The following is a 16,729-nucleotide window of genomic DNA, read 5'->3' on the forward strand; positions in this document are numbered from 1 at the left end:
AGCTAGGATTACAGGCACAGGCCACCACACCTAGCTAATTTTTTTTGGGAGGCCTATCTTGGCCTCCCAAAGTGCTGGGATTACAGGCATGAGCCACCGCACCCAGCCAAATCCTTTTAATTTTCAAATGTTAAATAGCTAGTCATTAAAAGATATTACTCCAGCCTCTTTTGATTAGTATGAAAATAAAACAAGTCACATGGAAAAATTCAAACACAATGGCAAGTAAGACTTCTTCCCACTCTAGACTCACAGACTCCAGTGCCGCCACTTCCTAGAGGCAACTGCTATTAATATGTTCTTTTTTTTTGGAGACAGAGAGTCTCACTCTGCTGCCCAGGCTGGGGTACAGGTACAATCTCGGCTCACTGCAACCTCCGCCTCCCAAGTTCAAGCTATTCTACAGATTGGCTGGGATTACAGGCATCTGCCACAATGCCCAGCTAATTTTTTGTATTTTAGTAGAGACAGGGTTTCACCGTGTTGCCCAGGGTGGTTTTGAACTCCTGACCCCATGATCCGCCTGCCTTGGCCTCCCAAACTGCTGGAATTACAGGTGTGAGCCACTGCGCCCAGCTGTTTTTTTTTTTTTGGACACAGAGTCTTGCTCTGTCGCTCAGGCTGAAGTGCAGTGGTATGATCTTGGCTCACTGCAACCTCCGCCTCCCAATTCAAGTGATTCTCCAGCCTCAGTCTCCTGAGTAGCTGGGATAACAGGCATGCACCACCACGCTCGGCTATTAATTTTTTATATTTTTGGTAGAGACAGTGTTTTACCATGTTGGCCAGGCTGGTCTTGAACTCCTAATCTCAAGTGCTCCACCTACCTCGGCCTCCCAAAGTACTGAGATTACAGGCATGAGCCACTGTACCTGGCCTTTTTTGGTTTTGAGATGGAGTTTCGCTCTTGTTACCCAGGCTGGAGTGCAATGGCGCAATCTCGGCTCACCGCAACCTCCACCTCCTGGGTTCAGGCAATTCTCCTGCCTCAGCCTCCTGAGTAGCTGGGATTACAGGCACGCGCCACCATGCCCAGCTAATTTTTTGTATTTTTAGTAGAGACGGGGTTTCACCATGTTGACCAGGATGGTCTCGATCTCTTGACCTCGTGATTGACCTGCCTTGGCCTCCCAAAGTGCTGGGATTACAGGCTTGAGCCACCGTGCCCGGTGGCCTTTTTTGTTTTGAGACAGAATTTCACTCTCATTGCCCAGGCTGGCATGAGATAACATGATCTCAGATCACTGCAACCTCCACTTCCCAGGTTCAAGTGATTCTCCTGCCTCAGCCTCCCAAATAGCTGGGCCTACAGGTACCTCCACCACACTGGACTAATTTTTTGTATTTTCAGTAGAGACTAGGGTTTTTTTTTTTTTTTTTTTGAGATGGAGTTTTGCTGTTGTTATCCAGACTGGAGTGCAATGGCATGATCTCGGCTCACCGCAACCTCCGCCTTCTGGGTTCAAGCAATTCTCCTGCCTCAGCTTCCCGAGTAGCTGAGACTACAGGCACACACCACCATGCCCAGCTAATTTTTTTTTTTGAGGGAGTTTTGCTCGTTACCCAGGCTGGAGTGCAATGGCGTGATCTCAGCTCACTGCAACCTCCACCTCCTGGGTTCAAGCAGTTCTCCTACCTCAGCCTCCCGAGTAGCAGGGACTACTGGCTGTGCCACCATGCCCAGCCAAATTTTGTATTTTTCAGTAGAGACGGGGTTTCACCATGTTGACCAGGATGGTCTCGATCTCTTGACCCAGTGATCCACCCGCCTCAGCTTCCCAAAGTGCTGGGATTATAGGCGTGAGCCACTGCACCCGGCCAATTTTTGTATTTTTAGTAGAGACGAGGTTTCACCTCGTTGACCAGGATGGTCTCGATCTCTTGACCTCGTGATCCACCCACCTCAGCCTCCTAAAGTGCTGAGATTATAGGCGTGAACCACCGCGCCCGGCCAAGACAGGGTTTTTATCATGTTGGCCAGGGTTGTCTTGAACTACTGACCTCAGGTATCTGTCCACCCACCTTGGCCTCCCAAAGTGCTGGGATTACAGGCCTGAGCCACCATGCCCAGCCAATGTTCTTAAACGTCCTTTCAGGAATGGTCTGTGCACATAAAAAATATACGCGTATTATTTTCCACCTTCTTTTTAAAAAGCTTAAGTAAGCACATGGTTCATATACTTGCCTTCTACACCTTGCTTTTCCTACTTAATACATCCACACTGTCACATTATTATATTATCACATATTCATGTATGAGTATACCATTATTTAACCTACTCCCTTATAGACATTTAAATTGCAAGACTCTTTAATAACAGAAATTGCTGGATTAAAATCTGGAATTACGCGCCAGGCACAGTGGCTTATGCCTGTAACCCAGCACTTTGGGAGGCCGAGGCGGGTGGATCACAAGGTCAAGAGATTGAGACCATCCTGGTTAACATGGTGAAACCCCATCTCTACTAAAAAGTACAAAAAATTAGCTGGGCGTGGTGGCGCGTGCCTGTAATCCCAGCTACTCAGGAGGCTGAGGCAGGAGCATTGCCTGAACCCAGGAGGTGGAGGTTGCAGTGAGCCGAGATTGCGCCATTGCACTCCAGCCTGGGTAACAAGAGTGAAACTCCATCTCAAAAAAAAAAAAAAAAAAAAAAAAAAAAAAAAATCTGGAATTACATGATTTCTTGGAAATTTTTCCAAAGGCATCTTTATTTCACTATCATCAACCACTACTATGGGCTTCTTGGGGATATAAGAAATGTCTCTCGCCTTTTAGGGGTTCTTAATATCAGTTGAGAGCACAAAGTAAATACACAAGGAGATAAATACAACAAAGCATATGCTAGATAATAAATGATACAAGTAGCTTAGAGTTATAAAGAGATTACTGAGAAGTAAAATAGTCATCAGTGATACCTGAGAAATCTAGATTTTTCCAAGAAAGGCATTTTAGTTTATGATGCCAGACAGTTAAGCATTTGAAAACTACAGTTTGATACATGCCAACTCCATGACCATAAGTCTGTTTAGGCTGGGCACAGTGGCTCACGTCTATAATCCCAGCACTTTGGGAGGCCGAGGAGGGTGGATCACGAGTCAAGAGATCGAGATCATCTTGGTCAACGAGGTGAAACCCTGTCTCTACTAAAAATACAAAAATTAGCTGGGCATGGTGGTGCGCACCTGTAGTCCCAGCTACTCGGGAGGCTGAGGCAGAATTGCTTGAACCCAGAAGGCAGAGGTTGCGGTGAGCCGAGATCATGCCATTGCACTCCAGTCTGGGTAACAACAGCGAAACTCCTCCGTGTCAAAAAAAAAAAAAAAAACAGTCTGTTTAACATTGTTGCACTAAAATGGAGTATACCATATGTTACACTGTATGAAAGAAACAATTTATTCTAATTAGAAAATTATCTAGCCAGGTACAGTGGCTCAAGTCTAATCCCAGAACTTTGGGAGGCTGAAGTGGGTGGATCACCTGAGGTCAGAAGTTTGAGACAAGCCTGACCAACATGGAGAAACCCCGTCTCTACTAAAAATACAAAATTAGCTGGGTGTGGTGGCACATACTTGTAATCCAGCTACTCGGAAGTTGAGGCAGGCGAATCGCTTGAACTCAGGAGGCAGAGGTTGCCGTGAGCCAAGATCATGCCACTGTACTCCAGCCTGGGCAACAAGAGTGCGAAACTCCATCTCAAAAAAAAAAAAAAAAAAAAAGAAAGAAAGGTATCTAACTACTTTGGGAAACAATTTGGCAAAATCAAGTACAGTTGAAGAGAAACATACCCTAAGAGTCAGTAAATCTACACTCTTAGAGAACTATCCCTCTCATACATACACAGGAGATATGTATATGTTTATAGCAACATTGTTTATAATAGCAACAACCAAACAAATCGACAAACCTGGAAACAACCTAAATATTCAACAGAAGAGGAAAAGATGAAAAGACAAGTAATAATATATTCATTTTAATGGAATACCAGATAGTGGTGAAAATGAATGAACTAGAGCTACATATTTCAACAGGGATGAATCACACAGTACTGAGTGAAAAGTATACCATTTCAAGTTTGGCAAAAACAATTCTACATATTGCTTAGGAATAGATATACACTTGGCAACCATATGAAGAAAAAGCATGGAAATGACGAACACTACTTTTAAGAGAGTGGTTATTAATTAACCTCTGAAGGAAGAGTTAGCCGGAGACTTCAGCGATATTAGCAATGGTTTATCTCTTAAGCCAGACGATTAGAATACTATCGGTTACACTTCTTTTTTATTGTAATTTTCTTTTGAGATCAAGTTTTGCTCTTGTCACGTAGGCTGGAGTACAATGGCATGATCTCTGCTCACTGCAGCCTCCACCTCCCAGGTTCGAGCGATTCTCCTGCCTCAGGCTCCCAAGTAGCTGGGATTACAGACACCTGCCACCATGCCCAGCTAATTTTTTTTTTTTTTGTATTTTTAGCAGAGATGGGGTTTAGCTATGTTAGCCAGGCTGGTCTCGAACTGCTGACCTCAGGTGATCCACCTTCCTCAGCCTCCCAAATTACTGGGATTACAGGCATAAGCCACTATGTCCGGCCCTTTATACATTTTTCTAATTATTTCTAATATTCAATTCTTTCATAATTTTCAAAGGAGATGTCAGAAAAATTTGATTTTACCTGAGTTCAGAATGATTTCCTAACATTGGGACTTTTAACATTATTTAAGGTTAAAAGGTACATTTTTAGGGTACTCACCCAATGAACTCCAGTAATAAAGACATATCAAGTTCAGGTGGAATACGAAACACTGATTCTAGGACTTTTTTAGATCTTCCTTTGCTTGAAGGGACTGGTTGTGGAACAGCTATTTGATAGCCAAACAAAAATGTTAATTTAGAATAAAAATGTCATAAATTGAGGTCTTTAGAAAAATAACTACACAGGTATTATAACTATGTTGAGTATTTAAAAGATCATAAAGCACTCAATCTCCCTGTCTAATAACATTGGCTAATCTGTCAAAGCCAGTGAAATGAGAGGCAAGCCTGGGGACCACTCCATGATGGAAGGCAGACATGTGTGGCTGGCTTACTGGGGCCACAGAGAGAGCTCATCAGAACAGCAACATGTGTAGACAACCCTGCATAAGCACTACTATGTGCCAGGGCTCATGCTTAGTACTTCACACGCATCATCTCATTTAATCCTTACTATAATCCCATGATACAGGTACCACTACTACTCTTTTTTCTTTTTTAACTGATAAAGAAACTGAGGCTTAGAGAGATTAAGCAATTTGTCCAAAATCACTCAGGTAACTAAGTGAAAGAACCAGGATTTAAATTCAAATCTATTTGACACCCATTCCATATCACATCATTGTGAAAACTAATGTTTGAACAGTTACTCTGTGCCAGGCACTGTTTTAAGTGCTTATATTATTCAATATATATATTTTAAATAAAATGATATTATCACTATTTTGCAGATCAGGAAACAGACATTTAAGTATGTAACTGGCTTGGCTTAAGTTATACACCTCATAAAGTAGAAGGGCCAGGAACAAACTCAGAGAATCTAGCTCCAGAGCCTACAATCTCTAATTTTTATAAATAATCAAATTGGATTACACACAGCACTACCTTCAAAATCTCTCAGATCATATAACAAGCTACCCCCAAAAGAACTTCAAAGGGCATATATTTTATTGTTAGTATTCTTTAATCTATAAGTACATTATGGTATACACCCAAACTTACCAGGTTTAGGTACTTCTAGACCTCTTTCTTTATAGAAATCATGCATTTGCTTTTTTTCTCCTAAAAAATGATAAAACACAGACTAAATTACACTTAAAATGTAACTAGTAGAGTCAGAGATTCTGGGATTCACAACTATGTAATAAAAGAAACTTACTTTCCTCTAGATTGATCACTAATTTGTACACTATGTCTTGTAACTGTCGGTCCAACCTAATAAAAGGAAAGGATGGAGAATACCTCAGAATTCAGAAAAATGCATTTTGGTACAGAGTGAGTTGATTGTGTTTTCTCTTGAGAGTGGATTTCTTCTTTCACGGAGGTGAGCTACTTTTAAGTAGCATTTATAGTTCCTAAAATATAACTCACTCAAGAAAACCTTAAGCAATTACATGTAATCATAAGTATTCATAGATTCTTGAATGGCTCACTAAACTGTTTCACGTGCATTGATTGTGTTTGTGTTTGTGTATGTGTGATGACAAGGTCTCACTTTTGTCACCCAGGCTAGAGTGTAGTGGCTCAATCATGGCTCACTGCAGCCTCTACTTCCCAAGCTTATTTGATTTTCCCACCTCAGCCTCCCACAGAGCTGGGACCAAAGGCACATGCCACCTGGTTAGTTTGATTTTATTCCCCTCATAATACGAGTTCAGGGCAGAGACTGTATTTTGAACTTCCATCATCTGCAAAGCACTCCTGTGTGAAGGCAGTAAAAACTCAATAGTATTTGTTGAATAAATAACACTAATATGTTAGTATTTTTCCTCTCTTAAGAAACTGAGTATGAACTGGAATTTTGATTTGTTATAGCCACAATGAGCTATGACAAATGGGCTTTACTAAAGAGGCCAGTTGTTTCAGTTATTACTTCTAAAAAAAAAAAAACAAACAGAATTAATAAGCCTAAACTAGTCTCATTAACTTGAGTGAGTGATGGGATTAAAATTCTCAGGAAAGAGGCCTGTGCCTCTTTTAAGTTCTTAGCAGATATTACAGTGCCTGGTACATAGTAAGTGCTCTATATATATTTCTTAAAAGAATATGTAATTCCCTTTTAATTTTGAGAGAGGTAAAAAAAAATTTTTTTTTGAGACAGTCTCTTCCTTCTGTCATCCAGGCTGGAGTACAGTGGCATGATCTCGGCTCCTGCAACCTCTGCCTCCCAGGTTCAAGCGATTCTCCTGCATCAGCCTCCTGAGTAGCTGGGATTATAGGGATGTGCTGCCACACCTGGCTAATAGTGGAGGTGGGGTTTCACCATGTGGGCCAGGCTGGTCTTGAACTCCTGACCTCAAGTGATCTGCCCACCTCAGCCTCCCAAAGTGCTGGGATTATGGTGTGAGCCACTGAGCGCATCCTGAGGGGTCAAGAATTTATTCCAACTACATAACTTCAAGCTTTCAGAAAAAGTATATTTAAAATACAATTGTTGCTTATATATTCCTCTTACCTTATGTTATAAAGAGGCTGTGTCTGATGTACTACTATATTGCATTTTGGACATCTGTTGCTGTAGTAAAAATGTCTTACAATGCAGCTTTTACAAACTGTTGAAAAAGAAAATGTTAAAATTAGGATGCTTTCAAGACATTTCAAAAACTGAAAAATTATTCAGAAATGTGAACGTATGCTTACAGGTATGAAGACATTCTGTAATGGTAGTTGCATCTATTAAGTAACCTTTGCAAATGGAACACAAGATGTATGGGGTCAGCTCAGAGAGATTAATCAGGCGCTGCAAATACAATGGAAACAGTTTTACAATACAAGTCCTTGCCTTCTTCAAACTCCTTTTTTTGTTGTTGTTGTTGTTGAGACAGAGTCTCACTTTGTCACCCAGGCTGGAGTGTAGTGGTGTGATCTTGGCTCAATGAAACCTCTATTTCCTGGGTTAAAATGATTCTCCTGCCTCAGCCTCCTGAGTAGCTGGGATTACAGGTGCACATCTCTATGGCCTGACTAATTTTTGTATTTTTAGTAGAGACGAGGTTTCGCCATATTGGCCAGGCTGGTACTGAACCCCTGACCTCAGGTGATCCATCTGCCTCGGTTTCCCAAAATGCTAGGATTATGAGTGAGCCATTGCACTCAGCCCACCTTCGTCAAATTCTTTTACACCATTATCTCAAAATGTCACTGCAGGCTGAGCACAGTGGCTCACGCCTGTAATCCCAGCGCTTTGGGAGACCAAGGCAGGCAGATCACCTGAGGTCACAGTTCGAGACCAGCCTGGCCAATATGGTGGAACCATCTCTACTAAAAAGGCCTGTCTCTACAGCCTCCCTGTAATCCCAGCTACTCGGGAGGCTGAGGCAGGAGAATTACTTGAACCCAGGAAGTGGAGGTTGCAGTGAGCCAAGATTGTGCCACTACACTCCAGCCTGAATGACACAGTGAGACTCTGTCTCAAAAAAAAATGTCACTGCAACATGGAAATGTATACCTCCAATCCATCAAAATTCTGCAGAAAGTTACAATAATAACACGATATAAATTATTGTTTCTTTTCTTTTTAGACAGAGTCTCGCTCTGTCACCCACTGGAGTGCAATGGCCCAATCTCGGCTCACTGCAACCTCCACCTCTCAGGTTCAAGCGATTCTCCTGCCTCAGCCTCCTGAGTATCTTGGATTGGTAGCCACTGCGTCCGGCCAAATTCTGTTTCAAGAGGATCTTTACTGCCTAGTAAGCAGCAGCTTCAATAATTATTTACAAGGCAGGCTAGATGGCTCACGCCTGTAATCCTAACATTTTGGAAGACCAGAGAGGGAGGATCGCTTGAACTCAAGAGTTCGAGACCAGCCTGGGCAACACAAGGAGCCCTCCCCTCTACCAAAAAAAATTTTTTTTAATTAGCCCGGCATGGTGTCGAGTGCCTGCAGTTCCAGCTACTCCGGAGGCTGAGGCGAGAGGATCGCTTGGGCTCACGAGTTGAAGGCAGTAGTGAGCCATGGTCGCGCCACTGCACTCTAGTTTGGGCGACCCTGTCCAAAATAAATATAATTATTAACAAAACGAATGAGTCGGACCCGCAGAACCTAACTGACCTGCAGTAACCTCACAAAATAATCGCGTAGGAACCGGGACCGGGGCCGGGCCGGAGGCCGGAGGCCTGTCGGCGCCACACGATTAGGGAGTAGGGGCCGAGGTCGCGGGGGCTCCAGTGCCCCCGGGGGACGGCGGCGCACTAGCTTCGGGCCCAGGCCTGGCCGACATGGGCCAGCAACGTCCCTGACGCCGCTCGGGACGAGAAGGGTCGCACGGGGACTCTAAATACCTCCTCTTCGTCCTCCGAGTCCTGCCTGCCTCCCTCCAGCCTCAGAGAGAAGTGACTCATGTCCTCCTCCTCCTCCTCTTCTTCCTCCTCCAGCTCCTCTTCTTCTTCCAACTCCTCATCCTCGTCCTCGAAGCGGCCTCTGAATCGGCCTAGGCCACGTTCCGGCTCCAGCTCAGGGGGCCGGGAGCCGGAGCAGCCGGGAGCCCCGGTCTCGGACAGAGGCGCCGGTCCCTCCTCACCCGCTGCCGGTGCGGGGGTGAGGGCGGGCGGGGAGACGGGAGGCGGAGGCGGCAAGGCTGCAGCTCCCTCGGCTTTGGCAGCACCCACGCTGCCCGCAGTCACCACCGCGACCCCCTCCATGGCTCGGGGAGACACCAGGCGAGGCGAAGCGGCGGGAGAGCGCGGGAGTTCAGCCGGCCCCAGACGGCACCGCTGCGCAGGCGCGGCAGCCTGAGGGGCCCGCCGGGAAATGTGGTTTAGCTGCCTCACCTCCGCGGGGCGCAAACCCAGCTCGGGGTCAGGCGGCGGGGCGCGCGGATCGCATCTTAAAGGAATCTCACCACATTTTCCCCTTAGAAGGGAACGCTCTCTTCGCCGCTTTTAAAAACGACAAAATTACTACCGTTCCAGGCAACAATATAATATTTGCATCACCTAATTCACAGAGCACTGAACCACGTAGCATAAGATGTTGCATTACAAATAATGATCATTTCCAGTTGAGTACCAACTATTCATCTCTTCTGTGGCAAATCACCTCCATCCAAGATTATTTCCCTTAGGAAATATGAAGTTCCTGCCAGGCGCGGTGGCTCACGCCTGTAATCCCAGCACTTTGGGAGGCTGAGGCGGGAGGATTACCTGAGGTCGGGAGTACGAGACCAGCCTGACCAACATGGAGAAACCGCGTCTCTACTAAAATACAGAATTAGCGGGCGTGGTGGCGCATGCCGGTAATCTCAGCTACTCGGAAGGCTGGGGCAGGACAATCACTTGAACCTGGGAGGCGTAGGTTATGGTGAGCCGAGATCGGGCCATAGCACTCCAACCTGGACAACAAGAACGAGACTCCGACTCAAAAAATAATAATAATAAAAATAAGTACATAAAAGAGCTGAATGTGGGCCAGGAGTGGTGGCTCACAGAGGCTGAGGCAGGAGAATCGCTTGAGCCCAGGAAGCAGGGGTTGCAGTGAGCAGAGATGGCGCCACTGCACTCCAGCCTGGGTGACACAGCAAGACCTTGTCTCAAAAAAAAAAAATGCTGAATGTGTTGTTAATGAGCAATAGCAATGCCAATTTGGTTGGAAGCAGTGTAAGTACTTCCTAGGAAATTTATGAGGAAATCAAGTCACGGCATTTGCTTGGGGTACAGTGAACCGGGTTATGTATTCCCATTGATTCTGGACCAGAACCTCCTCTCCTTCTGCAGTCCCAAAGTCTGGTCAAGCTTGAGACACTGATGTCTGCAAGACCCAAGAAAGAATGAAAGGAAGAAAATGTCTCCTAAAACAAGGAGGTATAGCCTCCAGAGGGTTGGGAATAAAAACTACTACAGTATTGAAAGAGAATGTCTCAAGTGGATGTGGTCGAGCACTACAGTAATTCCATATAGTCAAGAGTTCAAGATGAGCCTGGGCAACACAGTCACAGCTCATCTCAAAAACAAAAACAGGCTGGGCCTTGTGGCTCACACCTATAATCCCAGCACTTTGGGAGGCCAAGGCAGGTGGATTACCTGAGGTCAGGAGTTCAAGACCAGGCTTACCAACATGGAGAAACTCCATCTCTAATAAAAATACAAAATTAGCTGTGCGTGGTAGCACATGCCTGTAATCCCAGCTACTCAGTAGACTGAGGCAAGAGAATCACTTGAAACCGGGAGGTACAGGTTGTGGTGAGCCGAGATCGCACCATTGCACTCCAGCCTGGGGAACAAGAGCACAACAAGAGCAAAATTCTGTCTCGAAAAAAAAAAACAAAGAAAAGAAAAGATGGTCAACATCATAAGTCTTCAGAGAAATGCAAATAAAAATCACAATAATATGCCACTTTACCGTACCTATTAGCTTTTATTTATTTATTTTTTTTTTGAGGTAGTCTCACTCTGTTGCCCAAGCTGTAGTGCAGTGGCATAATCTCAGCTCACTGCAACCTCTGTCTCTCAGCTTCAAGCAATTCTCGTGCCTCGGCCTCCGAGTAGCTAGGACTACAGAAGCACACCACCACACCCAACCAGTTTTTGTAGAGATATGGTTTTGCCATGTTAGTCAAGCTGGTCTCGAATTCCTAAACTCAAGTGATCCATATGCCTCTACCTCCCAAAGTGCTGGGATTACAGGTGTGAGCCACTGTGCCCAGCCCACTTCACCATATTAGGATGGCTATAATAATAAACAGATAATAAAACGTTTTGTGGAGGATGTAGGGAAATTAGAACCCTCACACACTGTTGGTAGGACTGTCAAATGGCGCAGCAACTTTGAGAAACAGTCTGGCAGTTCTCAAAAGCTTGAACATAAAGTTACCACGTGAGCCAACATTTTCACTCCTAGGTATATGAAGAAAAATTAAAACATATGTTCATACAAAAACGCTTATATGAATGCTCATAGCAGCATTGCTGATAAAAACAAATAGAATGAACTACAATGCCCATCAACTGAAAATGGTTAAATAAAATGTCATTGATCCACTCAGTGGAATATTATTTAGTCACATTTTATTATTTCATAAAAATGAAGCAATGGGCTGGTGCAGTGGCTCACACCTGTAATCACAGCACTTTGGGAGGCTGAGGTGGGTAGGTCACTTGAGGTCCGGAGTTCGAGACCAGCTTGGTCAACAATGGTCTTTACCCCATCTCTACTAAAAATACAAAAATTAGCTGGGCATGGTGGCGGGCACCTGTAATTCCAGCTACTTGGGAGGCTGAGGCAGGAGAATCACTTGAACCTGGGAGGCAGAGGTTGCAGTGAGCAGAGATCGTGCTTCAGCACTCCAGCCTGGGCAACAGAGCAAGACCTCAAAAATAAATAAATAAATAAATAAACAAACAAACAAATAAATAAATAAATAGATCTATGGCCATAAGCATATGAAAAACTGCTCAACATCACTAATCATTAGAGAAATGCAAATGAAAACCACAAGGAATCCAGGTGCAGTGGCTCAAGCCTGTAATCCTAGGACTTTGGGAAGTAGAGGTGGGCAGATCACTTGAGGTCAGGAGTTCAAGACCAGCCTGGCCAACATGGTGAAACCTCGTTTCTATTAAAAATATAAAAATCAGCCAGGCATGTTGTATACACCCATAATCCCAGCTACTCAAGAGACTGAGCCCAGATTGCACCACTGCACTTTAGCCTGGGCAACTAAACAAACAAAAAAAAAAGTGAGACTCCATCTCAAAAAAAAAAAAAAGGCAAATACTGTACATTTCCACTTATATGGATACCTAGGGTAGTTAAGGTCATAGAGAAAGAAAGTAAAATGCTGGCAAGTTTCTGTTTAATGGGTTCAGAGTTTCAGTTGGGAAGATGAAAATGATCTGGAGATGGAGGGTGGTTATGGCTGCACAACAGTGTGAATGTACTTAATGACACTGAACTGCATATTAAATATGGTTAAAGGGGTAAATTCTATGTTTTATATATATTGTACCACAACACAAAGTAATACATACCATAAATAATTAAGGCTGGGCACAGTGACTCACGCCCATAATCCCAGCACTTTGGAAGGTACAGATGGACAGATCACTTGAGGTCAGGAGTTTAAGACCAGCTTGGCCAGGCACGGTGGCTCAAGCCTGTAATCCCAGCACTTTGAGAGGCCGAGGCGGGTGGATCACGAGGTCAAGAGATCAAGACCATCCTGGTCAACATGGTGAAACCCCGTCTCTACTAAAAATACAAAAAATTAGCTGGGCATGGTGGCGCATGCCTGTAATCTCAGCTACTCAGGAGGCTGAGGCAGGGGAATTGCCTGAACCCAGGAGGCGGAGGTTGCGGTGAACCGAGATCGTGCCATTGCACTCCAGCCTGGGTAACAAGAGTGAAACTCCATCTCAAAAACAAAAGACCAGCTTGGCCAACATTTGTATTAGGCCGCAAGTGGTGGCTCATGCCTGTAATCCAAGGCACTTTGGAGGCCAAGGCGGGCAGATCACCTGAGGTTGGGAGTTCAAGCCCAGCCTAACCAACATGGTGAAACTCTGTCTTTTAAAAAAAAAAATTGTATTTTGGTCACACGTTGAAGTTGACAAGTTATTATTTTAGTGAAAATAGGCCTTTTTAGGCCGGGTGCGGTGGCTCACGCCTGTAATCCTAGCACTTTGGGAGGCTGAGGTGGGTGGATCACCTGAGGTCAGGAGTTCAAGACCAGCCTGGCCATCATGGTGAAACCCTATCTTAAATTAAAAAAAGAAAGAAAATAGGCCTTTTTGGTAGGGCGCGGTGGCTCACGCCTATAATCCCAGCACTTTGGGAGGCCAAGGCAGGTGGATCACGAGGTTAAGTGATCAAGACCATCCTGGTCAACAAGGTGAAATCCCGTCTCTACTAAAAATACAAAAATTAGCTGGGCATGATGGTGCGCGCCTGTAGTCCTAACTACTCGGGAGGCTGAGGCAGGAGAATTGCATGAACCCAGAAGGCGGAGGTTGCGGTGAGCCGAGATCATGCCATTGCACTCCAGTCTGGCTAACAACAGCGAAACTCCATCTCAAAAAAAAAAAAAAGAAAATAGTCCTTTTTATTGCTGTTGACAGTGCAATCTGTATACCTTAAAGAAATAAATTAGGGTGATGTATTGGTTCATGTCTGTAATCCCAGAACTTTGGAAGGCCACAGCAGGAGGATTGCTTGAGCCCAGGACTTCTAAACCAGCCTGGGCAACATAGTAAGATCCTTTCTCCACAAAAAATAAAAAAAAATTTAAAAATTGCCCAGCAGAGCATAGTGGCTCACACCTGTAATCCCAGCATTTTGGGAGACCGAGGGAGGAGGATCACAAGGTTAAGAGATCGAGACCATTCTGGCCAACATGGTGAAACCCCATCATTACTAAAAATACAAAAATTAGCTGGATGTGGTGGCATGCACCTGTAATTCCAGCTACTCGGAAGGCTGAGGCAGGAGAATCACTTGAACCCGGGAGGCAGAGGTTGCAGTGAGCTGAGATTGCGCCACTGCACTCCAGCCTGGGCAACAGATCAAAGACTGTGTTAACATATAATAAGAAACTCAAAAATATATACAACTTTTGACAGGCATGATGGCTCACACCTGTGATCCTGGTGACTCAGGAAGCTAAGGCAGTAGGATTGCTTGAGCCCACATATTCCAAGCTACAATGAGCTATGATTGCATGACTGTACCTAGCACTCCAGCACTCCAGCCTGGGTGACAGAGATCATAATCACACACACACACACACACACACACACACACACATGTTTAAAGATTGGAAAATAAATAGAAATTATCAAAAGAAAAAAGCCAAATAGCCAGGTGTGGTGCTCATACCTGTAATCCTAACACTTTTGGAGGCTGAGGCAGGCAGATTGCCTGAGCTCCGGAGTTCAAGACCAGCCTAAGCAACATAAATACAAAAAATTAGCTGCCCATGGCGGTGTGCACCTGTAGCCTCAGCTACTTAGGAGGCTAAGGCAAGAGAGTTGCTTGAACCCAGGAGGCAGAGGTTGCAGTGAGGTGAGATCGAATCACTGTAATCCAGCCTGAGCAACAGGGCAAGATGCCATCTCAAAACAAAAAAAGAAAGAAAGCCATGTAGATACAAGATTTTTCAAGGAAACAGACACATTGATTCTAAACTTCAATATGTCTATGATATGTGATGGAAAAAAAAAAACATATGCAAGAATAGCCAGGAGAACACTACAAAGACAAAGCCCCAACTTGGACAACATGGTAAAACCACATTTCTATAAAAAAATACAAAAATTAGGTGTCATGGCCTGCACCTGTAGTCCCAGGTACCTGGGAGGCTGAGGTGGGAGGATTGCTTGAGCCAAGGAGGTTGAGGCTTCAGTGAGCCAAGGTCCTGCCACTGCACTCCAGTTTGAACAACAGAGTGAGAGCCTATCTCTAAAATAAGTAAGTAACTTTGCTAGGCTGAGGCTGGTGGATCACTTGGGCTCTGGAATTCAAGACCAGGATAACCAACATGGCAAAACCCTGTCTCTACAAAAAATAAAATATTAACTGGATATGGTAGTGCTAGCCTGTAGTCTCAACTACTGGGGTGGGGGTTGGGGGTTAGGCTGAGGTGGGAGATCTGCTTGAGTCCATAAGGTGGAGTCTGTAGTGAGCCATAATTGTGCCACTGCACACTAGCCTGGGTGACAGAGGCAGACCCTGTCTCAAAAATAAAAATCTGTAAGATGTGTTAAAACTCATAAAAGTACATCAAAAAAGTTCAATTTTATTACATGTAAATTAAATGATGATAATGACAATAATAATAAACCACATTGAGATACCATTTCTCACCTATCAGAATGGCAAAAATTTAAGAAGTTAACAACTCACTCTGTTGATGAGGCTGTAAGGAAATAGTCACTCTCACACATTGCTAAAAGGATTGCAAATTGACAGAAACTTTATGGAGGGGAATTCGGTAACACCCGGGAAAACAAAATGTCCATTTATCTTTTCACCTAGTAATCACTCTTCTGGGAATTTATTCTGAAGATACAATCCAACAATACAAAAATACATATAGAAGGCCAGCCAAGGTGGCTCACACCTCTAATCCCAGCACTTTGGGAGGCTGAGGCAGGTGGATCATCTGAGGTTGGGAGATCAAGACCAGCTTGACCAACATGAAGAAACTCTGTCTCTACCAAAAATACAAACAATTAGCTGGGCATGGTGCTACATGCCTGTAATCCCAACTACTCTGAAGGCTGAGGCAGGAGAATCACTTGAACCCAGGAGGCGGGGGTTGCAGTGAGCTGAGATCATGCCATTGCATTCCAGATTGGGCGACAAGAGTGAAACTCTGTCTCAAAAAAAACAATAAAGTAAATTAGCCAGGCATCATACTGGCAGGTACCTGTAATACCAGCTATTTGGGAGGGTAAGGCAGGAGAATAGCTTGAACCCAGGGGGTGGAAGTTGCAGTGAGCTGACATTGGGCCATTGTACTCCAGCCTGGGTGACAAGAGTGAAACTCCTCAAAAAAAAAAAAAAAATACATACACAAAAATTTACTTAGTGCAGCACAGTTGGTAATTACACAATACTGGAAACTAAATTCCCATAAACATCAGAGTAGCTGAATAAGCTACTGAATAGCCACAAGATAGAGTACTGTGCAACTCTAAAAAAAGGAATGAGAAATTTCTCTAAAGACAGTCCTGATTTCCAGGATATATTGGTTTTTGTGTTTTTGTTTTGTTTTTTGATACAGAGTTTTGCTCATGTTGCCCAGTCTGGAGTGCAATGGCATTATCTTGGCTCACTGCATCCTCTGCCTCCCTGGGTTCAAGCGATTCTCCTGCCTCAGCCTCCTAAGTAGCTACGATTAAGGCATGTGCCACCACACTTATTTTTTGCATTTGGTAGAGATGGGGTTTCACCACATTGGTCGGGCTGGTCTGGAACTCCTGATCTCAGGTGCTACACCCTCCTTGGCCTCCCAAAGTGCTGGGATTACAGGCATGAACCAC

General features: G+C 44.4%; 1 protein-coding gene across 1 annotated transcript in view; it reads right to left on the minus strand.

The window, feature by feature from the left end:
* The window catches only part of PCGF6 (polycomb group ring finger 6), a 42,858-nt gene extending 33,413 nt beyond the window's left edge, over positions 1 to 9,445 (minus strand). Inside the window, exons 1-6 of the mRNA XM_002756569.5 lie at positions 9,035 to 9,445; positions 7,394 to 7,493; positions 7,209 to 7,305; positions 5,913 to 5,968; positions 5,756 to 5,815; positions 4,752 to 4,860 (exon numbers count right to left, since the gene is read on the minus strand). Of these exons, the coding sequence (XP_002756615.1) occupies positions 4,752 to 4,860; positions 5,756 to 5,815; positions 5,913 to 5,968; positions 7,209 to 7,305; positions 7,394 to 7,493; positions 9,035 to 9,394 (782 nt within the window). The 5' untranslated portion in view covers positions 9,395 to 9,445. The remainder of the gene's footprint in view (positions 1 to 4,751; positions 4,861 to 5,755; positions 5,816 to 5,912; positions 5,969 to 7,208; positions 7,306 to 7,393; positions 7,494 to 9,034) is intronic.
* Between the last annotated feature and the right edge of the window lie 7,284 nt (positions 9,446 to 16,729).

The sequence above is a fragment of the Callithrix jacchus genome, chromosome 12 (assembly GCF_049354715.1).
Source record: "Callithrix jacchus isolate 240 chromosome 12, calJac240_pri, whole genome shotgun sequence".
Classification (NCBI taxonomy): Eukaryota; Metazoa; Chordata; class Mammalia; order Primates; family Cebidae; genus Callithrix; species Callithrix jacchus.